Source organism: Aethalodelphis obliquidens, unplaced genomic scaffold, assembly GCF_003676395.1.
Source record: "Aethalodelphis obliquidens isolate GAN/ISIS:26980383/991018 unplaced genomic scaffold, ASM367639v1 scaffold1, whole genome shotgun sequence".
In the NCBI taxonomy this organism is placed as follows: domain Eukaryota; kingdom Metazoa; phylum Chordata; class Mammalia; order Artiodactyla; family Delphinidae; genus Aethalodelphis; species Aethalodelphis obliquidens.
In genome coordinates, this window is record NW_020837945.1 from 30,854,019 (window position 1) to 30,881,654 (window position 27,636).

General features: G+C 33.7%; 1 protein-coding gene across 5 annotated transcripts in view; it reads left to right on the top strand.

Annotated features, from left to right (window-relative positions):
• The window catches only part of ROBO2 (roundabout guidance receptor 2), a 1,637,092-nt gene that overhangs the window by 1,507,273 nt on the left and 102,183 nt on the right, over nucleotides 1-27,636 (top strand). For 3 of the 5 annotated variants that reach the window (XM_027102521.1, XM_027102546.1, XM_027102538.1), the window contains 2 exons: nucleotides 3,454-3,581; nucleotides 27,416-27,540. In XM_027102521.1, the coding sequence (XP_026958322.1) occupies nucleotides 3,454-3,581; nucleotides 27,416-27,540 (253 nt within the window). Of the gene's footprint in view, nucleotides 1-3,453; nucleotides 3,582-8,095; nucleotides 8,108-27,415; nucleotides 27,541-27,636 lie in introns of all 5 variants that reach the window. The other 2 variants (XM_027102511.1, XM_027102532.1) reach the window with 1 other exon arrangement.

Here is a 27,636-nt window from a genome sequence, read left to right on the forward strand (position 1 = left end):
TATTTTATTTAGGCTTCAAGTATTCTCCTTTAATATTATATTTGGGGATTTTCTGAGTATTTCCATGTTCACTGATTCATATTCTTCACAGTTTTCTAGACTTAAATTATATTTTTTGAAGTTATTGTTTTCACACGTGAAGAGTTCAAATTCATGTATGTCACCTTTTCAATTTTTATGTCTCTAATTCCTTTCTTGATAAATAGGGGGTAAAATTGAACATAATATTCCACTATGCCATATTTTATAAAAGTGTAAAAATAAACTATATAGTTTCAGGTTGAAGCTTATATGCCTAAAATTTCTAATTTTTAAAATAGGAGACATAATAACTTTACTCCTTGCCTACCAGAATTGTTATGAGAATACATTAAAAAGTATATTTAAGAACACTATGCAAATGCATTTTTTGTCATTATTTTATTTTAATAACACATGTGATTAGAAACCACCCTAGCTGCCAGAATAATGAGTTGATATTCTCAAAAGCATTGAACAAAGCTTTACTTTGTTCTCCTGTAGTCTTCACATTGTTTTAGATATTCTTCTAGAATTATTTCATTTACTTTTGTGCAGAGAGAGAGGGTTTTTTTCATGTTACTAACTTACAGAGGGAAATTTCCAGTGATAATATGTAAATCAAAAGTCTAGATTGCTAGTCAGGGTTTGCTAACTTCTTTATTTTAGCTCTATCTCCATAGTAGCATTTATGTATTAAATATTGTGAGTCTTAACATTTACAGTATTTTGTTTGATTTAACCTACATTTCAGAAGTAACTGCTGATATATAAAGCTAATAACACTACTTTGTTTCTTGATATAATAGAGTTCTATATTTCATATTAGTTTACCTTTCAGTTCTGCATACGATTGTTTTACTAATAACGATGCTATGAAAGAACTATAGAAGAATTTTAAGAATTTGTTGGCTGGTTCACCACTCATTCCGTAAGCATTCATTGAGCACATCCAAGATCTCAGGTGCTGTTTGGTAGGGTTCAGAGTATATAGTTTGGAACAAGACAGAATCAATGATTGTTCTCATGGAGCATACATGCTCTTGGAAACTAGGTAGACAATAAACAAGCAAACAAAAATTTGATAGAGGTGTGTGCTGTGAAAAAGATAAAAAGTACTAAAACTGACAAAAAATATAAAAACAAAGAATAAAAACAAGTAAAAGTAATTTTAAAATGTAACTGGTGGGGCTTCCTTCCCTGGTGGCGCAGTGGTTGAGAGTCCGCCTGCCAATGCAGGGGACACGGGTTCGTGCCCCGGTCGGGGAAGATCCCACATGCTGCGGAGCGTCTGGGCACATGAGCCATGGCTGCTGAGCCTGCGCGTCCGGAGCCTGTGCTCTGCGACGGGAGAGGCCACAACAGTGAGAGGCCCGCGTACCACAAAAAAAATAATAATAATAAATGTAACTGGTGGGTAAAGGGCTACTTTACATTGTTTGGGCAAGAAGATATCTTTGAGGGGATATTTGGGTTATCTTGAAAGTCAAGAATGATCAGCAACAGGGCTTCCCTGGTGGCGCAGTGGTTGAGAGTCCGCCTGCCGATGCAGGGGACACGGGTTTGTGCCCCGGTCCGGGAAGATCCCACATGCCGCAGACCGGCTGCGCCCATGAGCCATGGCCGCTGAGCCTGCGCGTCCGGAGCCTGTAGCTCCACAACGGGAGAGGCCACAACAGTGAGAGGCCCGCGTACCGCAAAAAAAAAACAACAACAAAAAAACCCAAGAATGATCAGAAACAGCAATGAAAACTGTAGGGGAAGGGCATCCCCTGAAGTTACAAGAGAAGTACAAAGACACAGTGGTAATTAGGTTGTTATGTTGAGCAAGGGAAAAAGGGCCATGTTGTTAGGAGAGAGTGAACAAGAAGTTGGAGAGATTATTTAAAAATCTCAAAGACCAGAGTCTGTGCTCTTAACCACTTGGTTATGCTACTGGATGTTAAAAGCTCTGTGTTGGGGTTTTGGATATAGCAGTGAGTGAAACAGACAGGAGCTCTGCCTTTATCAAAATAGACAAATCAAAATGTGAGTAAGTGCAGATTGATTGGTGTAGCAAGAAGTTTTTTTGTTTGCTTTGGGGGGTCGGTTTTGGTTTTTTGTTTGTTTGTTTTGTTTTGTTTTGTCCTGAGGAGAGAAGAATCATAGTTTTCTAGTGTGGTAATGGATGGCTTCAAACAAGAGTAGTGGAAGATAAGGCTTCCCTCATGACTTAGGACATTGTAAATCAGCAGAAGTTTAACCCGAAACATGCAGACAGAAAAGTAACCACTGTAACTGGAGGATAGAGGAGCAAGGATAGTTGAGTTTAGTTGGCATGCTTGGTTCATAGACACTTGATTTCTGTCTTGCAGAGTTCTGTAAAACAGAACTTTTATTAGGTCCATGTCTCAGTTCGTAATAATGTTAAGCTGTGTTATTCTTTTATAACTAGCTAGAAGTAGAAGAAATCTGATTATAATAATCTTCAGTGCAAGCCTAAAAGCAATAGGAAGTCCCAGCTAGTTGTAAGCAGACAGAACCAATTAAAGTAATATTTTGGAAATATAGCTTTAAATATGTAGTATGTATGAGGAGGACAGTCAGTGTGATCAACCAGAAGCTATTGCAAAAATGTGTGTGTGAAATAACAAAGACCATCAGTGAAAATCAAGAAGAAAAATCAGATATGAAAACAATGTAAAGATAACTTCTTCATCAATTTATATAATTTCTTAGAATCTAATAAGAGCATATTCTTATGCAAGCTCTTAAAAAATTCATGTTAAAATTTTAGAATTTTTTTCTGAACTAGTATGTTAGTGTACTTGTTACAAAATAGACGTGTGACAATAAATGTTTGTGAAAGAGCCGACGACGTGCATTTCCAGAAATCACTCCAAGGCATGGTGATGTTTTAAAAGTTAATATTGCTAATCTAAAAAAAGGATTACCCCTTCTTAATTCTTTTAACCAGTGTCTGTTTTGTCAATTTGCCAACAAATAAGAGAATTTTCTCCTTTAATATATTTCAGCTCTATTATCTTCAAGGTACCAAAAAAATAAATCATATATTTGAATGCAGTGTAACTTACAAAATATAACTCACCAAGAAACTGAACTATACACTGTTTTCTTACTATGTAAGAGCTACCGAAAAAAAGTCAAAGTGTTAATAATACCTTTGAGAGTTTTGATGCAGCCAGAGTTGTATACATGTCTAAATTATCGGTAATTGATAATCAAACAGCTAGAGATAAGATACAAAATTAATGATCTTATTAGCAGTAGCTTTAATCTAAGCAATTGCACTTTATGGCTGAACGTTGTGTGTGTGTGTGTGTGTGTGTGTGTGTGTGTTATTTTAGGTAAAATACAGTATAAAAGAGAAAAATGAATAGTGTTATCTAAATATAATCAATGTTATTTAATAAAACCAATTCATATTCTACACAGGTATGACATCAGAGATGATTACACACTGAGAATTAAAAAGGCCATGAGTACAGATGAAGGCACATATATGTGTATTGCTGAGAATCGGGTTGGAAAGGTGGAAGCTTCTGCTACCCTCACAGTCCGAGGTAAGAGACTTAAGATGTGAAATACAATTGAACCAGAAGACTAATATTTGGTCAAATTGGTAAGTGAACTCACAATCAAAATAATAGCTTATGCTGTTTTATTATCACATTAAAATGCCTAGATTTTGTGTCCTCTCTATATTTTAGTTGAAATAAAATTACTTTCAAATTTGGGTTTGAAGGGATGATCATTTGAAATGATTAATTTTTATTTAATAAATAATAGCTAATGTAGTTTAAAAGTAAATCTTAAAATAGGAAAGATTTACACTAATCTTTTATGTTTCCATTGTTTTGAACTATTTACTGCTTTTAAATGTCACTAATTTCAAAGATACTTGGTTTTCTGTTTACTAGATTGTCACTTTATACTAGTAGACTTTTTGAAATTCTTTTTTATTTCAGCATTCAAAAAGCAATCTGAAAAAGCTAACACTGCTTCCAAAGGTGAAAAATGGACACAAAGGAGCTCCCATGTTGAGAAAATCTGATTTAGAAAGTGATTTGTGAAGTTCATTCACCTTAAAAAATTGAAATAGTCAGTGCCGCTCCTGTAATAACTTTCAGTTTCTGGGTATCATGCACTTTCTCAGTCATGGAATAATTTTCGTTTATAGACTCCCTGCAATTACTTATAAGTGAAAGAAAGCATTACTTAACCCTACAGTGAGCTAGAATGAATTAACTGCCTTCCTGGTGGCGCATGTTGATCCACACGAGTAAATTATATAGCCCAAGGTAGCAAGTAGTACCAAGTACACAGCTACACTTACTCTCGCCAAATAGATATTACCCATGGCATTGTTTACACTCACAGAACTTCAGAGATAGGCAAGTACATCCATTGCCCTATCTTCCAGCCTTTCTTCCAGTACCTTAACTAATGCCTCCTCCTTCCATCCCTCATGATAAGGAAGTTGGCTGCATGTTTATATCCATGTCTCACTTGCATCTCACCCTGTTTAGTCAGACCTCTTAGCCTTGTGCAGCTTTGCTCACAGAAGTTTTCATAAGATTAGGAGAAAGGCTTGGAGGAGTTTGGATTGGCAAGAAGTGTGTCAGGGATTCTCAGACTGGTCCTCTAGCTAGTAAGAAAAATGATTTTTGCCAGATGTATGATTTGGGCATCATATCATTAAAAAAAAACCTTCCTCCAGGTAAATATTAGGAGACATTTACTCTGGATACCTAGAAAAAAAACTGGTGAGTTCCAGACTTCTCAATCACTTCATTCCTATTCCGCTTAATCCATTTTTCCTCCATCCAGATATTCTAGTGTGGACTTAGATATAAAATAAACTTAGACAAAATGAGCAAACTAGTTGCTTAAAAAGTTTTTCATTCCTCGTTAGCTAACAGATCACAAAAGGCTATGATGATACACCAATTGAATATATATACTGATAATATATGATCAAAATCTGATTTGTAAGCCACTTTAGTATAGTTAACCTACCTTTTCCGGTAGGTGGTTATATATTTATGTATATTTGTTTGCTTTTATCTCGTCAGTCCTTTGCAAAAGCAATTCACTTGACCATAATTCGCCCAAAGTTTGTTTGTTTGTTTTTTCTAAAGTAAGTGGAAAAAGAAAATAAACAACTAACCAAGAAATGTTCCTGTCAAAAAAATATTTGCTGACTAAACAAATGGTGAGAAAATGTGAGGAGTTGTTTGTTTGTAGAAGCAGCAGGGTTCCTTTTATACTTGAATGCTTGGATGAATGAGATTTGAAGTGGTCTGTTTGCTTTAAGATCTTTCCCAGCTAATTGTTTTCATAATTTGTTGAAAGTTTCAGGTTTACCATTTCATTTAACAAAGCATGCTACTCCTGGATGGATGTTTGAAGCTAATTTACAAAACTAATAGAAAGAGTTGTTTGTTTTCAATAGGATTCTTTTTTTTAAATCAGCAAACCTTAATGGTCTCTCCCCTAATCTGTGTACCGTAAATGGATTAGAGTGTTTAATCTATGTAGTATGCATTTCATCTAAGACTGAAACCTCAAAAACAGGGTTAAAGAATTAAAATCTCCAGAATATAATAGAATGTGGAGTAAAAATTGTTTAAAAATACTTTTTTACCATTAGGAAAAACGGTTGGGATTTCTCATACTAAGAGGTTAACGGAAAAAAAAATATTATCTACGGCTTATTTTTTTACACTCATTTTTCTATGCACATAAATGAAACGTTCAGCCCTTCTCTGGATTGTTTTATTAGAACAGGGTCAACTGACCCAAGAGGCCACATCCATTTTCATCCATTTAATGCAGGGACACAGTTTAGTTTAATTTGCTGATTTTGAAAACATCCACCTGCTGGGTTTTTTTTCAGGATGAAATGTTGCTATGTTACAACGACAAGTTTTATTGTGATGTTTCTGCTAAAATTTTATCATGATATTCACCTTAGCCAGTTTGAGAAAAGAAAACGAAGTTTTATAATCACAATCTGAAACAGACTTACTCAGTTGTTTTCCACTTCAGAAATATGGTGAAAATAGACTATAAAATTAAACTTAACAGCAAGTAGCTCCCTTTGCTGACTTGACAAACATAAAATTAGAAAGAAATATTGCTAGACAATAATGAGCCTCCTAGCGTTTATATTCTAATCAAATATTTCATGATCTAATAGAACTTTTTTAAAGTGGCTCCAAAATGAGTGAACACAAACTGCATATTTATAAACGTATTTTTTTCCCATTTTTCAGTTGCTTAAATTGGCTTTGCATAAATCAAAGCTTCGTCGGGAAAACTATCTTGGTTCTAGAGCAATAAAGCTTTAATGTTTTTGGAATTTTCCTAGACTAAGAAATATATTTTATTTCTTTAAAACATGATTTCTCACCATGTTTTTTTCTTTTTCTCTCTTTACAATCATAGACTCAAAATGCCTTTTTGTTTCTAAAGGAAACATTATGTTTCAGATTCAGCTGGAGGTGGCACCTGAAAATGCAAATTCAAAAGTGAAACACAAAGTACTTTTACTACTAGACATTGGCAAAATCAAGAGAAATCTCATCAGTCAGAATAAGGCACAACTTCATTACGTTAGTCTGTTGTTTTGTTCTTAGTTGTTATTTTTGTGCCCCCCCAGAAAAAGAAAGAAATTATTGTGCATAGTTCAACTTACTTTCTCCCTCTTGCTATAGTAAACCCACTGTAGACTGTAGGACACACTAGAGTTTCACTAAGCCAGAATTTTCATTCAGCTGCTATGATTGCTTTAGTCTTCTTTGAGTTGTATTACCCGCCCCCCTTTAATTGTGAATAATATTCTAAGACCATGAATCTCATAGAGAATAAACTCCAATATAGTTTCAAAGATTGCACAGAACTAGAATTGTGATGTATTTGTTGAGTGAATGAAGGTCTATAAATATGGTTTCAATGGCTATATCTATCTCACCATGCCAACAAGTCATCAAGACAAAACTACTCATAAGTTCGAGAGTTACACTGGGTTCACACTGGAGCTTTACCCACTGGGGTATGGATGAAACACTTGTTTGCTGAATAAATTTATATTTTGAAATGTAAGATTTAATAAAAGTTCAAACGCTACTAAATCTATTTCTTCTTCATTTGAAAATGGGACCATATGTTTTATATTTGTCCATTGCTTTTATATAAAGTGGTTTACTATCTAAATTGATTTGGCATTATTCTTTTTAAAGAAAGTATTATTAAGCCCATGTGTGTCTCTTACAGTTTCTGTGCATTAAAAAAGGGGGCAGTCTGTGACAACTGATTTTAGTGATTGAAAGTTATAGAATAATAAAAAATAACAATAATTTGTTGAAGCAGCAGTTTGAAAGCCATTCGCAGTATGGACAAGAATCTATTTGTCAGTCATTGTTTCCTGCCCTCTGCCAAAAAAAGAAAAGAGCTTAACAGTAGTTAGAGAGCTACTCAGTTGAAATCTCTAAGGATGTTCCAACCTATCTGTTATATTTTCATCTACCCTGTCCACGGATGAAAAGTGATGTGATCTTAACTTATTACTGGCTGAAACGCAGCGTCAGGGGCTTTTCTGTAGTCCTTGTAATGGTTCTGACTAACCATGCTTAAAATCCAATTGCTATTTAAATCAGACAGCAAGGCCTTCTTTTATTGACATGACATTTGCTAGCCTGTGACTTGAATAGTTATATTCATCAGGTTCTTAACTTTGGGGTAACACAAGGCTGTTTAACTCTAAAAAGATCTTTGAAATAATAACTATAGTAAATGATGATGACAATAAGACGTTATGTAAAGTATCTCTCAAATTGCTTAGAGTTAATCTCGGTGTGCAAAGTAATTATTTTCTTAGAGCTCTATTTATAATTACGTTCAGTTTTTATCAAGCTAGGACATCCTGTTCATACTTGAATAATGAGACTAGAAATCACCCTACTGTCCATACTTAAATGTAACATTACACATCATGCATTCTGATAATTTTCTTTTCTTTCTTTTTTTTTAATTTCTTTTTTATGTTCTCACCACACCATTGTAATGTCTACAGCTCGCCCTGTTGGTAAGTAGCCATCCTTCTATCCATTTCGCATGGCTTTGTACAATGCTTCATAGCTCATGCATAGTAGGATATGACTGAATGAAATACATTTGTTCACCCCTGTTAAAATATTACTTGAGGGACTGTCTGCTGTAAAAGTTGCTCCTAACTTTTTCATCACTTTACTGAACCATTTTGTAGTGGCTTTTTGTTACTTAGCAATTAATAGGTAACAATTTTCTTGTAAAAGAATATATGAATGATGAATATTATAAACTTCTAACTTTTCTTGAGAAAAATACTTCTTTTTTCTTGTGTGTATAAAATATTCAATTATTAGTTATGTTTGATATTCATTAATATAAAAGATTATGAACTAAATTAAGAAGTTCTATTATTTTATGCACTTTTATTTTAAGCTGCTTAGAGTCTGCTCTCTGTAAGGGTATTTTTTACTGCTGCATACTTATTATCTGCATGCCTACTTAAAATTTAGTAGAATGCTTCAAGTTACTGTAAATTGATGCTTACACTAAGGGGAAAAGGGAGGGATGAGCCGTGTTCTTTGGCATGAAAAGTTTGAATATATCTTTTTCTTCATTTGGCTTTGCAAAACTGAAGTTAACAGCTTGCGCTTGCAGTAATTTAAGTGGTAATTATTTGTAAACAAAAATAAAATATTTTCAAATGTATTGATAAACTTTCTGCATCTCTTTTAAAGTTTTGCTTAACCTAACAAGAAATGTGTTTGAATAAAAGAAATCTTGGTAATTGTGTTATAAGTAAATAAATAGATATATGCATAAATGGATGGGTAGGTGAATGAATAAATTAATTTAGTACATTGCTTCTTTAATATACCAAGAGATACTTTAATAAGTTATTCAATTTGACACAGCTTTATAAATGGTCCACCTAACTTCAAAAGCTTTCTTATTATACTGGCTTGACATTTTTGACATTTGACGTATAGCCATCCAGACTCATAACATTTTTCCCCCGTTGGTTGAAACATTCACAAACATTATTGTTATGTAATGTACTCTTATATGGATAGCAGATACAATAAATAGAACTTTGGCTTCCCAATCTGAATTTCTGCTCTGCCATTTCTGAGCAGTACTTCCTTTGTCAGTTATTCAACATCCCTAATCCCCAATCACTTCCTCTATAAAATGGAGAGAAAAGCTCTGACGTATCAAAACTGCTATAGGAATGAATTGAGTTCAAAACTGATCATATATGTGAAAAAGTTTTGTATGCCAACATTTGTTAACACATTCCTAGTTTCTGAGACATACATTATTTCACATTTCAATATTTTTGAAGTATGCTTATGGCTTATGATTAATTTGAACATAAACTGCAGGCATTTTTTTCTTAAAATACAATTATTAAATTGATCATGCTTTTTACAATTGATGCTGTTAGAAAATTAAAGAATATACTATAGTTTAAAATTTTTTTCATTTGTAAGAATTCATATTAATAATAACTTTACATATCTATGGTATGACATCTAAAATGAAGAAGTAAATGGGGAAGAATAAGATAATAACTTCATAAATTAACAGGAAAAATCACATTTAAATTATAGATCTTTATATATAGAAGCCTTATGCTGATAAACCATGACCACTTGACTTGTATTATTTCACAAGCTCCTGGAATATAGAACAATATGTTAATAATTTCCAATATATCAAAACTCATGAATAAAAAAATACCTTGTTTAGAAAATGTGATATGCACAGAGTATTGAGATATATTTGTCGCCTACAAGGCATTTCAAAAGTTATTTCTGTTTTTTATTCTTTTTTGAAATGATTTCTTAAATTCCCATTGGACTGGAACTAAAGAATAGCTTCTTGACACATTGTACTTTATTCTGGGAAAGTCTGTCATTTCATAAATCTTTCTTAAAATGGCTTATGACAGTGCTCAGAAATATGAAGAACTATACTTTAAACTTGACAACTACTATTAATTTGGGAAACTGAATGTTTGATATGCTCTTATTGGATCACCAAAGAAGAGACTGATAATGTGGAAATTAGCCTGCTTTTTCTTTGCATCAACTTTTTGCATCAATTTTAATTCAGGAAGTATAGATATGCAAACTTTTATTGTAAGGTGAGAAGCTACAAATTAAGTAAACTCATGAATTAAATATTCAAATAATAGAAAACTACATTAATATTTGTTACTAGACTAAAAGTTTTTAAACTTTGAAGCTCTTAGCAATAACATAATCAGTATTCTACAAAGTAGAAACCACAGAAGGGGAAGAAAATCCATCTTCTGATTCTAGTATAGATTATGTGAAGAACTATGTACCAACTATGTAAAATTTAGAGAAAGTTCAAGGAGTAGTTCCTGTCTAAAGCTTTTAAAAGAAAATTAGAAATATATACACATTCTGGAATACTAACAGATTCAGAAACCAATCACTACGTTACCTACCAGATGAAACTTGATTGTCTGTGTGGAAAGCCAATTTAGAAATCATTTTAAACCTCCAAACTGGATGACTCTTATAAGCTGCATTTGAGTCAAAGAATTGGAAACTCTATGCAACTTACAGTTGGAATAAACACCTTCTTGCCTGTACTTTTGAGAGTGTAAGAAAACTCTTGATTTTGAGGATCATCAATGTGGGAAGTCCTACTGAAAGCAAACAATCACATACTTGCCAATGGAGCAAAGTAGTCTCCAGATTTCACTTCCTCATCTGCAATGTCATCAACACCTCAGAAAGAGTCCTGGAATGTAACTTCCCTAGCTGCTTTTTACCACAAAATCTAGACAAATGCCACTTTGATCGTTAAAAATCTACCAACCCTTCTTGTGGTTTTGACTTTTTACTGTTCCAAAGGCATTCTTTATATGAGAGCAAAAGTACATCCTAGGACAGAGTTAAGTCTGAATGCTGAAATATTCATTTGTTTGTTTGGAAAACTCTGTTGATGAGGGAACTGACAGAAGAAAAGGGTCTAAATAGAGATAAATATCTTGCTTCCTATACCCATCTGTCTTATTTTCTATTGGAAGTCTTTCCCAAGCTTAAAAATAAAAAAGAACATCTATTTTGGAGATGGGCAACACATTTTTTCCTAGCAGCAACTCAAAACATAATGAATAATTTGGAAAAGGACTGTCAAACCTACCAGCTGCCTTGCTTGAGAAGCTGAGGCCTGCTCCATTTTGTGTCGTGTATACCATATGCTAGATGGTGATTGCCTCCAGTATGGAAACTAAAAACTGAGTATATCAGGTGAAACTCATTTAAAATATCAAAAACAAATTGACAATACACAACTTTATGGAAACTTCCAATTATTTCCTAGTTTAGTAAATCAAAAGTATGTTTCTTTTTATAGAATATAATTGGCCACAAGAGTGTATAAGTATTGAGAAACATATGTTTTTGGCAAAATTCCCATCTTTTATTATTATTATTTTAAAGAAGCAGCCACTATTCTAAACAGAAATCTATAGGGGACATATTTTTTCAATCTTTTAACTGTCTAAACACAAAAAATTAACATGTCTTCATTTTAGAAAGTTCTCCTTTGAGTTGAAGTGGAGTTTGTTTTATAACATGCTCTGAAACATTTTATTGAGGCCACCAAAAGATCCAATAAAAAGTGAGTGACTGAAAAACTTCATTCAGGAAAAAATAGAAATCAGATAATGCTTTAAAAATAATGCAACTGGTGTTTTCAACACCCCTACCCTCCACCCCACCTTGAAATTTGGAAAGTTTAATGTGCTGGATATAATTCAACTTAATATTGGAAATATTACAGGTTTTTAAAAATCAGAAACTAGGTGGATATTACATACGAATCCTTTCATGTCGAGATCCACTTTTGTGCAAAAGGCATCCTGAGTGTATCTTGGAAGGAAACCTCTTGGAAGGAAACCTATACTTTTATTCTCTTCAGCCTTTCTTCTTTGGGCAAGGTGTTACCCCATGACCTGACGTGATCATCTCTCTCCTAGGAGCCCTTGATGTTTCCTACATCTGGCGCTGATTAGCTACTTTATGCAGTGTCCCATTTAATTTTTATTAAGCATCACGTTTTTCATTGCTCCATATGTTTTGATTAAATTGTAGGTTAAAAAATGCATTGTATTTTGTCTTGTATATTCTAACAGAGTTCCCATAATGTGAAACATTTAAAATATCTTTAGCTCATACTAATTTTTCAAGTGAAAAACAAGTAGTGGTTACTTCTCATGCTTGGCTGGTTTTAGTCACTGACTTATTTCTTTCAGAAGCACCTTGTGTGTTTGACAATGTCTGTTCAATGCCTCTAATTTGAAGGGTAGGTATAAAATTATTGAGTCATACTTTCTTTTCTCAGACTTTCGTGAGAATGTTTTATTGTTTTTGTATTGAATGGTACTATAGGGAAGTACAAGACTTACAGAATATTTTTATCCTCAGCTGGGATACCCTTTTATGAATACAAATATGAATACCAATGTATTCCCTTCTTCTGTAACTTTGCTGGGTTATACCTTGGGCCTGATCACCCTGTGTCTAATGTTCCTGGGACAGCACGACCCCTAGAATCTGCAGATTCATCCTTTAATTTACTCTATTTCAAAATGGTTTCTTCTGTTTTATCTCTGAATACTTTTTCTGTCTCACTTGTTTTTCTCAAATACATCAGTTATATTGGCTTTCCTTTGTCTCAGTTCCATATTTGTTAACTTCTCTATAATAATTTTGAAGTCATCATTCTTTCACATTGTATTATTTCTTAATGCATATTTATCACCTTCCTAACTTTTTCAATTGCAGTTATCATTTTTTCTTATTTCTAAAATAGATTTCTTTAACTTACTTTAACTTTTAGTTCATTTCCTTGATAAGCTTGAACAAAGTATTCTTCTTCACTTGTGTTTTATCGCCTTTACCCATTTTTGAGATTTTTTTTGTTTGTTTCTTTTTTAAAGAGAGGCCCTGTTGTACATAATTCTATTTAGACTATGGACAACTATTTATTCTAAAGTATTTCTGTGTTTCCTTGGGTTATTTTTGGACGATATAAATGCTTTATCTCCCTTTGATTAATTGATTATGTTCTTTTCTGTCATTAATTAGTAAGTAATTAGTTAATATACAGTTTGCTTTATTTTATTTTATGTAGATCCTGTTTTAGTCCCTATTTGATTATTAATCATCTAGTTAACTGCTGAAAGCTAGGGTTTACATGTTTGGAGAAGAGAAAGTGAAAAGTATCAGGGTCAACCTCTACTTGAACTCTTATCTGGAATATTTTTTCAAAAAACATGTCATTTTCTCCTTGGTAAGCTAGTGATTCTAGTAATACACAGCAAAACACTTTATATTACAAACTCTCTGTATTCCATAGGAAACACTCTTCATCTTCCTTCATACTCCCTGCTTTGTAATGAAGATGGTTTTTCCTAGTTTTACTAGTTTTCTACTGCTGCATAACAAGTTACCACAAATTGAATGACTTAAACAGCAGCCGTTTTTTAGGCCGCAGTTCTGTAGATCAGAAGTCCAACCGGACTCAACTCGGTCCTCTTTTTAGCATTTCACAGGCTAAATCAAGATGTTGATCAGGCTGGGCGCTTCTCTGGAGACTCTCCAGAAGAATCTACTTCAGAATTCATGCAGGTTGTTGGCAGTATTGAGTTCTTTGAGGTTGTATGATTGAAGTCCCCATTTCCTTGTTGGCTGCCAACCAGAAGTTGCTCACAATTCACTTGCTAACCTTTGCGCATGGCTGCCACAGCCTTCAAAGTCAGCAGTGATCCCTTGAATCCTTCAGGTGCTTTGCTCTGTATCTCTCTCACTTCCCAGTCTGCTATCAGCTAGAGAAAATTCTCTGATTGAAAGGTCTTATGTGATTGGGTTAGGCCCCTAAACTAATCTTAAGGTCCCTAAGACCTATCTTAAGGTCAACTGATTAGTTACCTTAATTACATCTGCAGAATCCCTTTTGTCACATAACATAACATAACCATGGGAGTAACTCCATGAAGGGAAGGTCATGGGGGCCCCCTTAAATTTTCGCCATCCATAGTAGGCTTGGCTTTTTCTTTCCTTCAATACCTTCTCTCCAGACTTCTTAATTTTAGTTGGTTATCTGCAAAGTCATGTCTCATATTTCCCAAGTCTCCTTCTTGACTCTAGATCTCCTTTCTTTCTATCAAAAGAACATGGATTGGGCTCTCACAGTATTGACAGAAAATTTTTGTGAAATTGGCATTGATAGAGGATTGTGGGTGGGGCTAGCTGTTGCTCACCTTGCATCCTCATTTTCCTCCAGATTTGACCTTGTTTGACAGGGGTACTTCACAATTTGTGGTTTGAGGCAATGGTAGTTTTTCCATATTATTCATTTATTTTGTTATGCTCAATAGAGGAAGGTGGAGCAATAAGCCTTTACTCCATTACTCATTAATTTTGGGATCTATACAAATGAAAATAAAACAAATTGTTAACTTAGTAGTTAAAAGTACTATAAATATCAAATATCTCAATAATGTAAATATTCTGGCTAGAAACAGTATTATGAGATTAGTATTAAGAGATTTCACTGGCTATTGCCAGAAAGAAATAGCATCAATATTTTAGTCACACCTTCTTAGAAAGTAAAAATTTTCATTTTTATAAGTTATAATAATTTGTTGACAGAAAGATATCATCATATCTATTTACATATGTATATACTGTAAAATATATATCATGATGTGCATTACACCTAAATATTATATGCATGACATTTGAATTACTGCACTACTTATTTAAACATATTAAGTGTCACTCAAGGGAATAGTACATAATTAGATTCATTAAAATATATAAACTACCAAATTAAATTAAATTTTGAGTTAAAATATGTCTGAAAGCTTTTTTAAATCTCTTATGGCGAACATGGCTTCCCAGATTCACTGAGGCTATTATTTTCATCTCCCCTCAAAACTATTAGCTCTTTGTCAGTAAATACATTGTTGTATTTATCTTTCTGCTGCCTCTAGGTCTAGCATAACAATTACATGTGGGAGGGGCACGCCAAATGTTGGTGCAGTTAATTGATACACACATATGCATACATAGGTAATACTTGCCTCAAAAATGTTTATGCAAGCAGTTTTAAACAGTGCTATAAAAAGATTAAGCAACATTAATGGTAACAGGCCAATCATATAGTCCCCATTCTGCTAGTAGGAGATAAAATACAACAAAAAAGAAGGCACTAATGAGTTAGGATGGTGCCTTACTAAGCGTGTAATTAATGTTATTAAGAAACATTGCAGTTGCATATTAAAATTCCGTTAACTAAGCAGCCCTTCAGCTTCAGTACATTTGTTCCTTGCTTGCAAGTTTCCCCCCCTTTTTTTTTTCTTCTGATTGGCATCTTCATGCAGTCTTTTTCTAAAAAAATGAGATAATGGGATGTGATCAACCTTTGTGGTTTAGCTAGAGTGCTGACATGACAGTTCTGGCAAGTTGACAGGTTAAGTGAGTGAAAATGGATGTCTTGTCTCACCATTTACATGAAGAGTCATTTTTAAGCTATAGTTTTACCTCCTCACCTCCACACTTACAACCTCTTCTACCCACAATACTGAGAACTCTAGCTTTCCCAGTTAGTATCTGGAGAGGATTTTTTTCACCACTACTTGAACTACTTTTCTTCTGCTGGTGAAAATGAGACCTTTTTCAAAAATAATGTAAATATTGCCTCATTCAATGATTCATTAGTTTTTAAATTAATAGTATTTTCCTTGAAAATTAACAGTCCCTTAAAGAAAACAAAATTTTATTATTTTATTTTCTACACAGTATTTTAGTTCAGAAAGCAAAGTAGAGAAGCAAAGCTCGATTGGTGAAGGACAGTATAATATGGGAAAATGTGATTTACAATTCAGAATTTGTTTAAATTTAATTTTTTTCTTAATTTGTAACTTGTAGAATTCAAAAGTTTATGAAATTTGCATGTTAGATTTCAGAATGATTTCCTATAGTTACATGATTTTCTGTACTTGCCTATAATTTAAGTGCAAATGTAATAAAATCTAAAATGATCTGTAAACATATCCAACTTAGTTACTTTATGAGTTAGCTATTTCAGTTATTACAATACAGAAATATTTAATACCATTAGAGGATTAAGTTGGACTTGCTAAAGCCAGTAAAGACCATTTACACAGAAAAATACATGGTTCCACCAATATAATCCTTCAGTTTAACAAACAGACTTACCTGCTTTTCTAAAGGTGTCAGTGAAGCCAGGTGATGGTAATGGTGCATTGGTGCAGTCTGGAAAACTTCTATCTCTAACATAATGCATGTATTTTTCCCTCTGTGAGGAACAACCTCACACCCTTCCTTTCTTACCTACTTAATCTCAAAAGAACAAATCTCTCTCTCGCTCTCTCTTTTTCTCTTTCAATGCTTTCCCCAACTGTTGGAGACAGACTGAGTCAAGTTACTCTCGTAATGGTGGGACATCCTGTATTACAGCAATTACCATGTTCATCATGTTGTGTCATGCTTGATTGTTTGCATGCGAGTTTCCTCTGGTAGGCGGTAAGTTCCAGAGAACAGAGATTTTAGTACCCTCAGACCCTGACACCATATAAAACCAGTAAATGTTTGCTTAAAATAATTAAACACGATTATGAGTGAAAGTGCCAACAAACATCTGAATTCATTTCTAGTACAAATTTATAATAATAAATTATTATTTTTATATTTATTTAATAATTTATTAATAATAATAAATTTTATTTATTTATTTATTATTTTTTCCAGTAATATGTTGCCTTAAAAAAATTAAGGTCAAATATGGCTATATGATGAATTGGGAGATTGGGATTGACATGTATACACTAATATGTATAAAATAGATAACTAATAAGAACCTGCTGTATAAAAAATAAATAAAATAAAATTCAAAAATTAAAGAAAAATTGGCTATGTGGTGGAGCTGTTTATTATAACACTGTTTTTATATGCATGCAGTGAGATCTTAATGTGCAGGGTATTTTGAACCAAATGAGTTTATCCTTTTCAAAGGCATTCTATTTATTCTAGATAATTGTAGAATTATTTCATTTTTATATTTACATTGCTCATTTTCAAGGAGAAGCATATTATCTGTGACTGTACATTTAAGAACATGGTTTTAATCTGTGTACGTCACATTATCACCAAAACTCAGTACCTTTGACCCTCTTTGGAATTGCTTTCCCAGTTATTATAAATGTCAGTTTAGAAGGTCACTTACATTATTTTATAGTTATACTATATAACACATTTGACTAACTTCATGGCCTACTTTAGTCATCAGATTTTGAACAACCATGAGTAACTTTTAGTTTTCACTATTATATGAACCTTCAAAAATTAGTCTTCCCACAATCAATAAATTCCACAACAGTGGTTAAAAAATATAAAGAGTATAGCTGCAAAATTGGAACACGTCTTTACTCATACAAGGATTGAATGCAGTTTGTATATGCGAGGGCTCTCATAGGTGGAGAGTAGAATATGAAATCTAAATAGATGAAGAATCTAAAGATTTTGATTCATTTCAGTCATTTTATTTTTTTGACCACTATACTTTCCATATTTATGAAAACAGCAGACTATTTAGTAGTTTTACTTTTTCATTTTGACATTAGGAAAGCATATATATATATATATATATATATATATAACATATATATTGAGAGATAGATTATTAGATTATTGTTGAAAAGAGGTATAGATATTGGTTTTTGTTATGGAATAAGAATTTTTAATATTAGTTAGAAGTAAGGTAATGGCTGAGAAAGAAATCACAGCACTCATCCAGAAGAGTTATTGCCATGGACTCAGTAAGAAAATGATTAATTTGAAAGGTAGGTAATTTAGCAATTTGATCATTTATATTCCTGAAAAATAGTGACAAATGAACAAAATGTGATTAAATGGGGTTTATAAAAATGTTCATTTTAAATCCTATATCCCTAAGTTATATTTTTCATTATAAATTCATTACTTCCTCTGGTATGGATTATGTATTAATAAGTTTCAAATCAAATATTTTTATGACATTATGCATTTTCAGTATTATTAACAGAAATTCTTTTGAAATCAAGTGAAGTGTTAAATAGTAAAAATTAAATAGAATTAAATAAGTTGAAGAAACAATCATTTATCAATTAGAAGCCAGCCTGTTCTGATTACTGAGTAAACATTCATCTCTTACTCCTACTCTTTCATGTTAATGAAATGAATTTTTGCTATTTCTTGTTGCTGAGGCTAAGCCTATTAACTAATTTCTTTTGCAGGAACTTTTAGAATTGGTAAACATTTTTTATGCTATTTTTGTCACTCTGGGGTGGTGGCTACTCATTTATAGTCTTTTAGTTATAGATTTTCATTTGGTATATTGGGCATTCTTTACAGAGGGGCATATAAGAATCAGTTAGGAAAATTTTTCAAACATATTTTCTTTGACTTCTCCCCACCCAAATTACTATAATAGTGAGTTACTGTCACTGGTAAGAATGCATCATATTCTTTAGTATGATGAGACGGGAAAAAGCGAGAGTATTTGCTTTAAATCAAGAATTTTATTTAGTGTTCACTATTTGGAGATTTTCCAGGCCAAATAAAGATACCATTTCATTGCAAAATAGTAGACAGCACACCATACCACTAAGAGTTTACAATGGAACAGAAGAATCAAGGCACACAGGCAGGGGGAACAAATAGAGAAACAAGACAATACAAGCAAGGGCAAGTACCTTAAGTGGGAAGAACACAAGAAAAGTACAAGATTAGAGTGTGTTCAGGTTAATCGTTGTCGACAAGGTGGATCAAAGGATAATAGATATCAAGATGGATTAACCACTAGAACAAGCAAATACGCACGCAAGTGATTGAAAGTAGACTGGTCTGCTGAAATGTTGGAGCTAGTTTGGGGACAGGTGAGCATCAGGATGGTAAAACCCTGGGCCAGCTGATGGAAGACAACATGCTACACAGAGGAGAATGATGTGCAAGCATTGCAATGGCAAGCAATAGAAAAAGCACTGTAGGTTTTTGAATAAAGAATCACTTGAAATAAGTATACTTAAGAAAGGTTGTACTTACAGGTCGTGCAGAAAGAGCAAGATTATAGGTTTTATGTACTTTAACAATAAAAGCAATTATTTAGGAAAAACATGTTATGATTTTAACAACATTATACCATATTGGAAATTATAGCATATAATTCTTACCCTTCCGTTTGGTAATGACATGACAGATTCTCAGTCATATGGCTTGAAGTGAACCATATGTGTTTAAGAGGTCCAACTATATCAGACGGATCAGAAGTCAAGTCCTTCCTCCTATCTATTGATTTAATCCTTAAAAGCCTTCATGAGATTCAATTTTCTGGTCTTTACATCATAATGATAGAAGTTAAGACGTAAGGCTCTTTGAATATTAAATGAGATAATGCCTGTGGATGGTTTAACACACCTCCTGGTACTTAATAAGCACTCAATTAATTTTAATTATTGTTGTTGTATTAAGCAGTTTTCAACTTGCAGATCTTTAAAACAAGCAAATGATGGAAGAATGTGTGTTTCAAATATGCTTATAGAATATATTATAATTTAACATGCAAAAAATATTAAATAGCAAAAAAATTTTATACTTGAGTTTAGGATACAAAGTTCATAATCTTTATTGTTACAGAAGAAGAAGCTTATTCACTCAGGTGCAAAATTGTACCCAAAGGAAGAGCTGCTGAGTGTGCCTATAGCGACCCTATCACATATTAATGTATGCAACTTCTTCATGACTGTTTCCATGTTCATGTCTTCCATAGAAAGTCATATTTTCCTGTAAAAACAACTCTGAACATGATGTGATCACCTTTAGGGTCCCCCCATCCCACATCTCCAAGCCCACCTCATGCAAGGCCTATGCTTCCTACTCGTGTTCGGCCATCTGATTTCCATATCAGCCACTCACTCACAGCAGCGGGCGTTAGCGTAACAGAGCTGTAGCGTGACTTTGATTGAAGCCAGCTTGGGCTGAATGCAGTATCAAAGCATAACCTAGCAGAAATCAAATCTAATTCACTGTGCATTGTATTTAAATTTTCAAAAACACAGTTTTGGGTGAACAGTACCAGACCCCTAATCTCTTTTTTATTTTTCCTGTGTCTTCTTCTAAGACTTTTTATTTTATTAGGTCTTATATTTAGTTTCTTGATAAAATTTCCTTAATTTTTTTAAACATCTTTATTGGGGTATAATTGCTTTACAATATTGTGTTAGTTGCTGCCACATAACAAAGTGAATCAGCTATATGTATACATATATCCCCATATCCCCTCCCTCTTGCGTCTCCCTCCCACCCTCCTTATCCCACCCCTCTAGGTGGTCGCAAAGCACTGAGCTGATCTCCCTGTGCTGTGCAGCTGCTTCCCACCAGCTATCCATTTTACATTTGGTAGTGTATATATGTCCATGCCACTCTCTCACTTCGTCCCAGCTTACCATTCCCCCTCCCTGTGTCCTCAAGTCCATTCTCTACATCTGTGTCTTTATTCCTGTCCTGCCCCTAGGTTCATCAGAACCATTTTTTTTTAATTCCATATATATCTGTTAGCATACGGTATTTGTTTTACTCTTTCTGACTTACTTCACTCTGTATGACAGACTCTAGGTCCATCCACCTCACTACAAATAACTCAGTTTTGTTTCTTTTTTATGGCTGAGCAATATTCCATTTCATATATGTCCCACATCTTTATCCATTCATCTGCTGATGTACACTTAGGTTGCTTCCATGTCCTGGCTATTGTAAATAGTGCTGCAATGAACATTGTGGTACATGACTCTTTTTGAATTATGGTTTTCTCAGGGTATATGCCCAATAGTGGGATTGCTGGGTCGTATGGTAGTTCTATTTGTAGTTTTTTAAGGAACCTCCATACTGTTCTCCATAGTGGCTGTATCAAATCACATTCCCACCAACAGTGTAAGAGGGCTCCCTTTTCTCCACACACTCGCCAGCATTTATTGTTTCTAGATTTTTTGATGATGGCCATTCTGACTGGTATGAGTTGATACCTCATTGTAGCTTTGATTTGCATTTCTCTGATGATTAGTGATGTTGAGCATCCTTTCATGTGTTTGTTGCCAATCTGTATATCTTCTTTGGAGAAATGTCTATTTAGGTCTTCTGCCCATTTTTGGATTGGGTTGTTTGTTTTTCTGATATGGAGCTGCATGAGCTGCTTGTAAATTTTGGAGATTAATCCTTTGTCAGTTGCTTCATTTGTAAATATTTTCTTCCATTCTGAGGGTTGTCTTTTTGTCTTGTTTATGGTTTCCTTTGCTGTGCAAAAGCCTTTAAGTTTCATTAGGTCCCATTTGTTTATTTTTGCTTTTATTTCCATTTCTCTAGGAGGTGGGTCAAAAAGGATCTTGCTGTGATTTATGTCATAGAGTGTTCTGCCTATGTTTTTCTCTAAGAGTTTTATAGTGTCTGGCCTTACATTTAGGTCTTTAATCCATTTCGAGTTTTTTTGTATGTGTAGTGTTAGGAAGTGTTCTGATTTCATTCTTTTACATGTACCTGTCCAGTTTTCCCAGCACCACTTATTGAAGAGGCTGTCTTTTCTCCATTGTATACTCTTGCCTCCTTTATCAAAGATAAGGTGACCATGTGTGCGTGGGTTTATCTCTGGGCTTTCTATCCTGTTCCATTGATCTATCTTTCTGTTTTTGTGCCAGTACCATACTGATTACTGTAGCTTTGTAGTTTAGTCTGAAGTCAGGGAGCCTGATTCCTGCAGCTCCGTTTTTCTTTCTCAAGATTGCTTTGGCTATTTGGGGTCTTTTGTGTTTCCATACAAATTGTGCAATTTTTTGTTCTAGTTCTGTGAAAAATGCCATTGGTAGTTTGAGAGGGATTGCACTGAATCCTATAGTATAGTCATTTTCACAATGTTGATTCTTCCAATCCAAGAACATGGTATATCTCTCCATCTGTTTGTATCATCTTTAATTTATTTCACCAGTGTCTTATAGTTTTCTGCATACAGGTCTTTTGTCTCCTTAGGTAGGTTTATTCCTAGGTATTTTATTCTTTTTGTTGCAACGGTAAATGGGAGTGTTTCCTTAATTTCTCTTTCAGGCTTTTCATCATTAGTGTATAGGAATGCAAGAGATTTCTGTGCATTAATTTTGTATCCTGCTACTCTACCAAATTCATTGATTAGCTCTAGTAGTTTTCTGGTAGCATCTTTAGGATTCTCTCTGTATAGTATCATGTCATCTTCAAACAGTGACAGTTTTACTTCTTTTCCCATTTGGATTCCTTTTATTTCTTTTTCTTCTCTGATTGCTGTGGCTAAGACTTCCAAAACTATGTTGAATAATAGTGGTAAGAGTGGGCAACCTTGTCTTGTTCCTGATCTTAGAGGAAATGGTTTCCATTTTTCACCATTGAGACAGACCTCTAATCTTAATTGACCTTTTTCTATCTGGATCTACTCCTCTGGAAAGCACACAATGTACTTTTCTTAAGGAGCTGTTGTTTTTAACTAGTACATGTGTAATTGAACATTGAATTGTGCCACTCTGTTTTCTTCATTTCATTTCTTGTTATAGCTGAAGCAATAAAGTATCGTCATTTAATAGGTTAAGCAAGTCAGTCGTTACATCATAGTTACAAAAGATTTGTCTAATGCTTCAGGTTTTAGAGAAGACATAAAAAATATGTATTTTATAGTCTTCTGTCTTTGAAATATATGAGAATTTTCATTTCTATAACTAGCATATTCTTCTGGAGTTTATAACTCAAACTCTTTAATTCACATTGGGTTTAAATATGTGTTTTGGATTGTCATCCTGAGGACCTAGTTGTGTTTTTTCATATTTAATGAGAGCCATCATAGAAAATCCATTTTGTGTATAGCACACTTTGTGCTATCATGCTGTGTTGATAAAATGCCACCTCTCTGCCTACTCCCTCCCATTGGTGCCATCGGCCAAGTACTGTTTTTTCAAACCATTTTCACTGCCACCTGGCAGAAATACTGAAACTGTGAAGTGTTATCAGAAGAATTATTGATGCAGTTTTTCATTTTAAAACCTCAAAAATAAATTCCTTCAGCTGATATCCCTTCACAGAAGATTACAGTATAGGTCTTGGGCAGAGAAGGAGGGTCTACAGAAGTAAAAGTGATTGATGCAGTTGGTTTTGGTGGCTCAAACTTCAGATGACAATAAGAAAAGATGTACATTTTCAGAGACTTGAATACTTCTAAAATCTTTTGCTTTGTTAAATGCTTTAATATCTTTATTTTTTAATTTTAAAAATGAAAAGGTGATTCTAGTTTTAGCAAGATCAGTGTGATTTAATTTTGGGTGACAAGAAGCAATTTGGTACTTTATAAATAAAGTGTATTTATAATAACTTGGAATAAAAGTACATTATATATAAACATCACATGAAAGGATATTTCATAGCCTGAGTAACACAAATGCTGATAGCATTTTGTTACTAGTCTTTAAAAATTCATTACTGAGTAAAAACTCAAGAAACTTTGATTTCCTGGTCTTTTAGATTATATCATCAGTGGTAAATATTGCACTGTGATATTGCAGAATTTCTTTTTCCTTTAAGAATTCTTACAAAATATTATATTTAGGTGCTACTATGAATATAGCAATTCTCAACTGGATTTGCTGTCCCAACTTGCTAAGATTTTTCAGCCTCATATCTGCCTTTTCTCTTTTAGGAAGAGCATTCTTTCTAGAACACAACCTTATTATATCTTTCTTGCATAAGCATCTGTGAAAAGATCTCCATACTTTCTAGGGCAAAATTTAAGCTCCTTTAGCATAAATTATCTCACCCTACCTATGTCACTTCTGCATCTCTGATTTTATTTTTAAAATCATTTATATCCTCCCAACACATCTGCTTCCACAGGTCTCTGCCTGTGTCTGCCTCTCTCCGTCCCAGGTGACCTGAGTCCTCTCCATCTCGTGAACTCTTACTTGTGCTTCAAAGCACAATTCAAACATAGCCATCTCCTGGCATCTTTCCTCTTTTTTCCTCAGCAGTTACTTGATCTAGTTTGTGCACTTCCACACTTTTCCCCCTGATGCCCCCCGCATGTTTCTATTATTACGCAAATCATATCCTGCCGTATTTGTTTTTATTTATTTATTTAATAGCAAGTCTTTGCCATAGGCTATGAACAATATTTTATTCTGTTTTCTATCTCCTGTACCAAGCAGAATGTATCATAGTTTATAACCAGTCAATACATTTTTGAACGAGTAAATAGATGAATCATATCTTTTTCAAAAAGTGGATCGATAGATGTGGTTATTCGCCAGTCCTTATTTTGGGTGTTACGTTTTAGCAGCTGTGTTAAAATTGTAGGACCTGGATTCCAAAAGCATTTTACAAAATCGCTCATCTATCCAAAGGTTTTTGAAAGCTTGAAAAATCAAATTTAAGAAGTCTATAGTTTAATATTTAAAGTAGAAATGGTAATTTTACTGAGATAGATGATAGATAAACAGAGTAAGCATAATATGCTTAAAACTATAAAATATGTTTTCATTGCTTGCATTTGATGTTTCATCTGATGATTTTAATCATGTGTATTCTCAGTTATTACATTTTAAAAATTATATAAAGAAGGATTTTATAGTTCATATGGGGCTCTAAATTTTTACTAACTAGTTTTACTAGCTAGTTTTGAGAACCAATTCAAATTCTTTCTGGTCCAAAACTATACAGATGAACTAATAAGCTGTGTATGTGATTTTCATCACAGACTGTTAACTGATTTTTACTATATTGACTTTTATTTTAGTTTTTATTTTTGATAATGAGGTACAAGCTAAGCTACTCAGTACTTCTTACTTAGTGTCCATGTTGGCAGTAAACTTTTTTTCATAGAATTACTAAGAAGGAAAGAAATATACATTGATCTTTAAATTTTTTAATGTATATAATTTTTCTTAGATATTACAGATGATAGAGACCAATCTTAAGTATCTTTGGGGATAACTATCGGTGGTTTCACATCTCTATTGAAAAATGGACACTGCAGTGTTTTAAGAGTCGTACCTAAAGTAATTTTGTAATGTTGATTTAAACTATAATTCGTATTAGAAAAAATGGAACAAAAATCAATGTATCTGCTGATTCAGTGGAATTGTGTAGAAATAACAAGAAGATCATAAGAAGCAAGTAATCTCCTAAAAATACAGGGCAACATAAACCACGTCCTATTCAAATAGATCCATAAATCTGGGTTCTTCATCCTTTTAAACTGAGTCTTCTATTATCTATAGCTGTAGAAGAAAATTTCACTTAGTAGATTTATTCCTTCTGTCTCTGAGGTGTGTGTTGAATGTGTTGAATTAGGAGGCAGTATAATAGGACACCAAAAAATAAGCCACTACAGATCTCTTGAGATTTTTTAAAAAATGCTGCTGCTGTTTGTATGTACACTGTACACTGTAAATCCTGCATGGTTGAGGATACCCTACATTTACTCCATTCTTGGACCTGCATTTATGTACTCCTAGAGGATTGAAAGGATTCTGGGTAAAGGACTTTACCGAATGGTGCTTGCTGTTAAAATTCTTCAGCATTCAAATTTTAGGACTGTGGCCATGTACACTGGGTTCTAAAACTTCGAGTTCATTTTAAAGTTTTTTTCTTGGTCATAAGTTTTCTAGTATAAGCCAGGAGTTACACTGGAAACAGATGATTAGAAAAGTCATAGAATAAACATGCTGTTTTCTCTTCAACAGGAGTGGATTTTAGTATGAAGAAGATGTCCTTGTGAAAACGTCCAGTTACACAGTCTACTGTTTTTCGCTTTCTTCTTTCTCTTTATAATTAGCCCCAAATTTAAATCTGAACTTCCTTAGCATTTTTACCCCATCCCTTTATTTTCTACTGGAGTTCCTTGTACCTAGGTCTCATTATCTTTGCCTACACCATTTTATTGGCCTTCCAGTCAGACTCCCTACTTTATTCACTGATCTGTCTCGCTCACAATCTATATACTACATTCATTAGAGGGTTAAAGCTTCCAAAATTTTTGCTTTACATTTATCACTCCTCAGCTTAGAAAGAGTCAGAATAAAATCCTCAGTTTGTCTTCTCAGGCCATTCTTAGGATACGAATCTATCTTTTGTAGCCAATGCTGTTTATACAATGGGGACTTGCCATTCCTTTGGGATTACACACTGTATGCTAGATGTGTTCTTGCTTCTTACACTTTGCTCAGTTAGCTCCTTGCTTGGAATATGTTAATTTCTCCACTTCTCTAAATGCCACCCCTTCCTCCAAGTCTCCATAATGTCCATCTCCTGCATAAAGCATTTCACAGCTACCTTAACACAAAGGGATCGCTCTCTCCTGAAGTCCTATCACACTTATGATGTGTACTATAATTTAAGTGCTTCTCCTCTGTGCTCTGAGAGCACCTCTATCATTGAACTTACCACAGCCTTAGAGAATTGTTGTTTTAATTTTGCTGTTGCTGTTGTCATCATGATCATGTTCTGTATTTTCTCTTGGACTATGAGTACCTTCATGGCTGCAGGGTAGATGATTTTATCTGTGTATCTTTAGTGCCCAGTAGGGGAACATAGTAATTGCCAAATGCTTATTGATGTAAATGAAATGAATTAAATAGAATCAACCACTTTCATATGTTTCTTTATATTGTTAGTTATCTTTGTATGTAATTCCCATCTCTTCGATTCTTTGATATTTTCAACACTTCAATTCCTCAGGTCTAGAATATCAGCACTTTGAGAATAGGTATCATATTTTATTCCTTCTGGTATCCCTGTGCCCAGTACAATGTCTTGCAAATATTACAAGAACAATGAATGTTTGTTAGTAGATTGATTTCACAGGAAGGAGATATTTGAGTAATGCAATGCCTCTTTTTCTCTCTTCATTCAAAACACAAAACCATATTGGGAAACCATGTTTTTTCTTAAAAACTTTAGAATATCATTAAAAATCTATTTTCCTATGCGAGTATAGGGGCTGCAGGATTTACAGTGTACATTTAAAATGTGTCTACGAATACATTTACTTCTTTCCTCACATTTGATAGAGTGCTCGTTTTTCTTTCCCCATTGTGTTTTGAGAAATACTTAAAACTAAATCAAAAACTGTAGCCTCTGTCTGGCACTGAGCAATCCACCTAGTATCAGATTTTCTCTTTGATATATTTTTCTTTGTCAACAGTTTATATTGACACACTTTCTTTCCTTTTAAATTATAGCTCCTCCACAGTTTGTGGTTAGGCCAAGAGATCAGATTGTTGCTCAAGGTCGTACAGTGACATTTCCCTGTGAAACTAAAGGAAACCCACAGCCAGCAGTTTTTTGGCAAAAAGAAGGCAGCCAGGTGAGTGTAAGCCTTGACTGCTTTTCTGAAATCTCTGAACTCCCCGTCTCTAGTGACCCTCAAAGTTTGTCTTTCCTTTCTCGTTAACAATGTTGA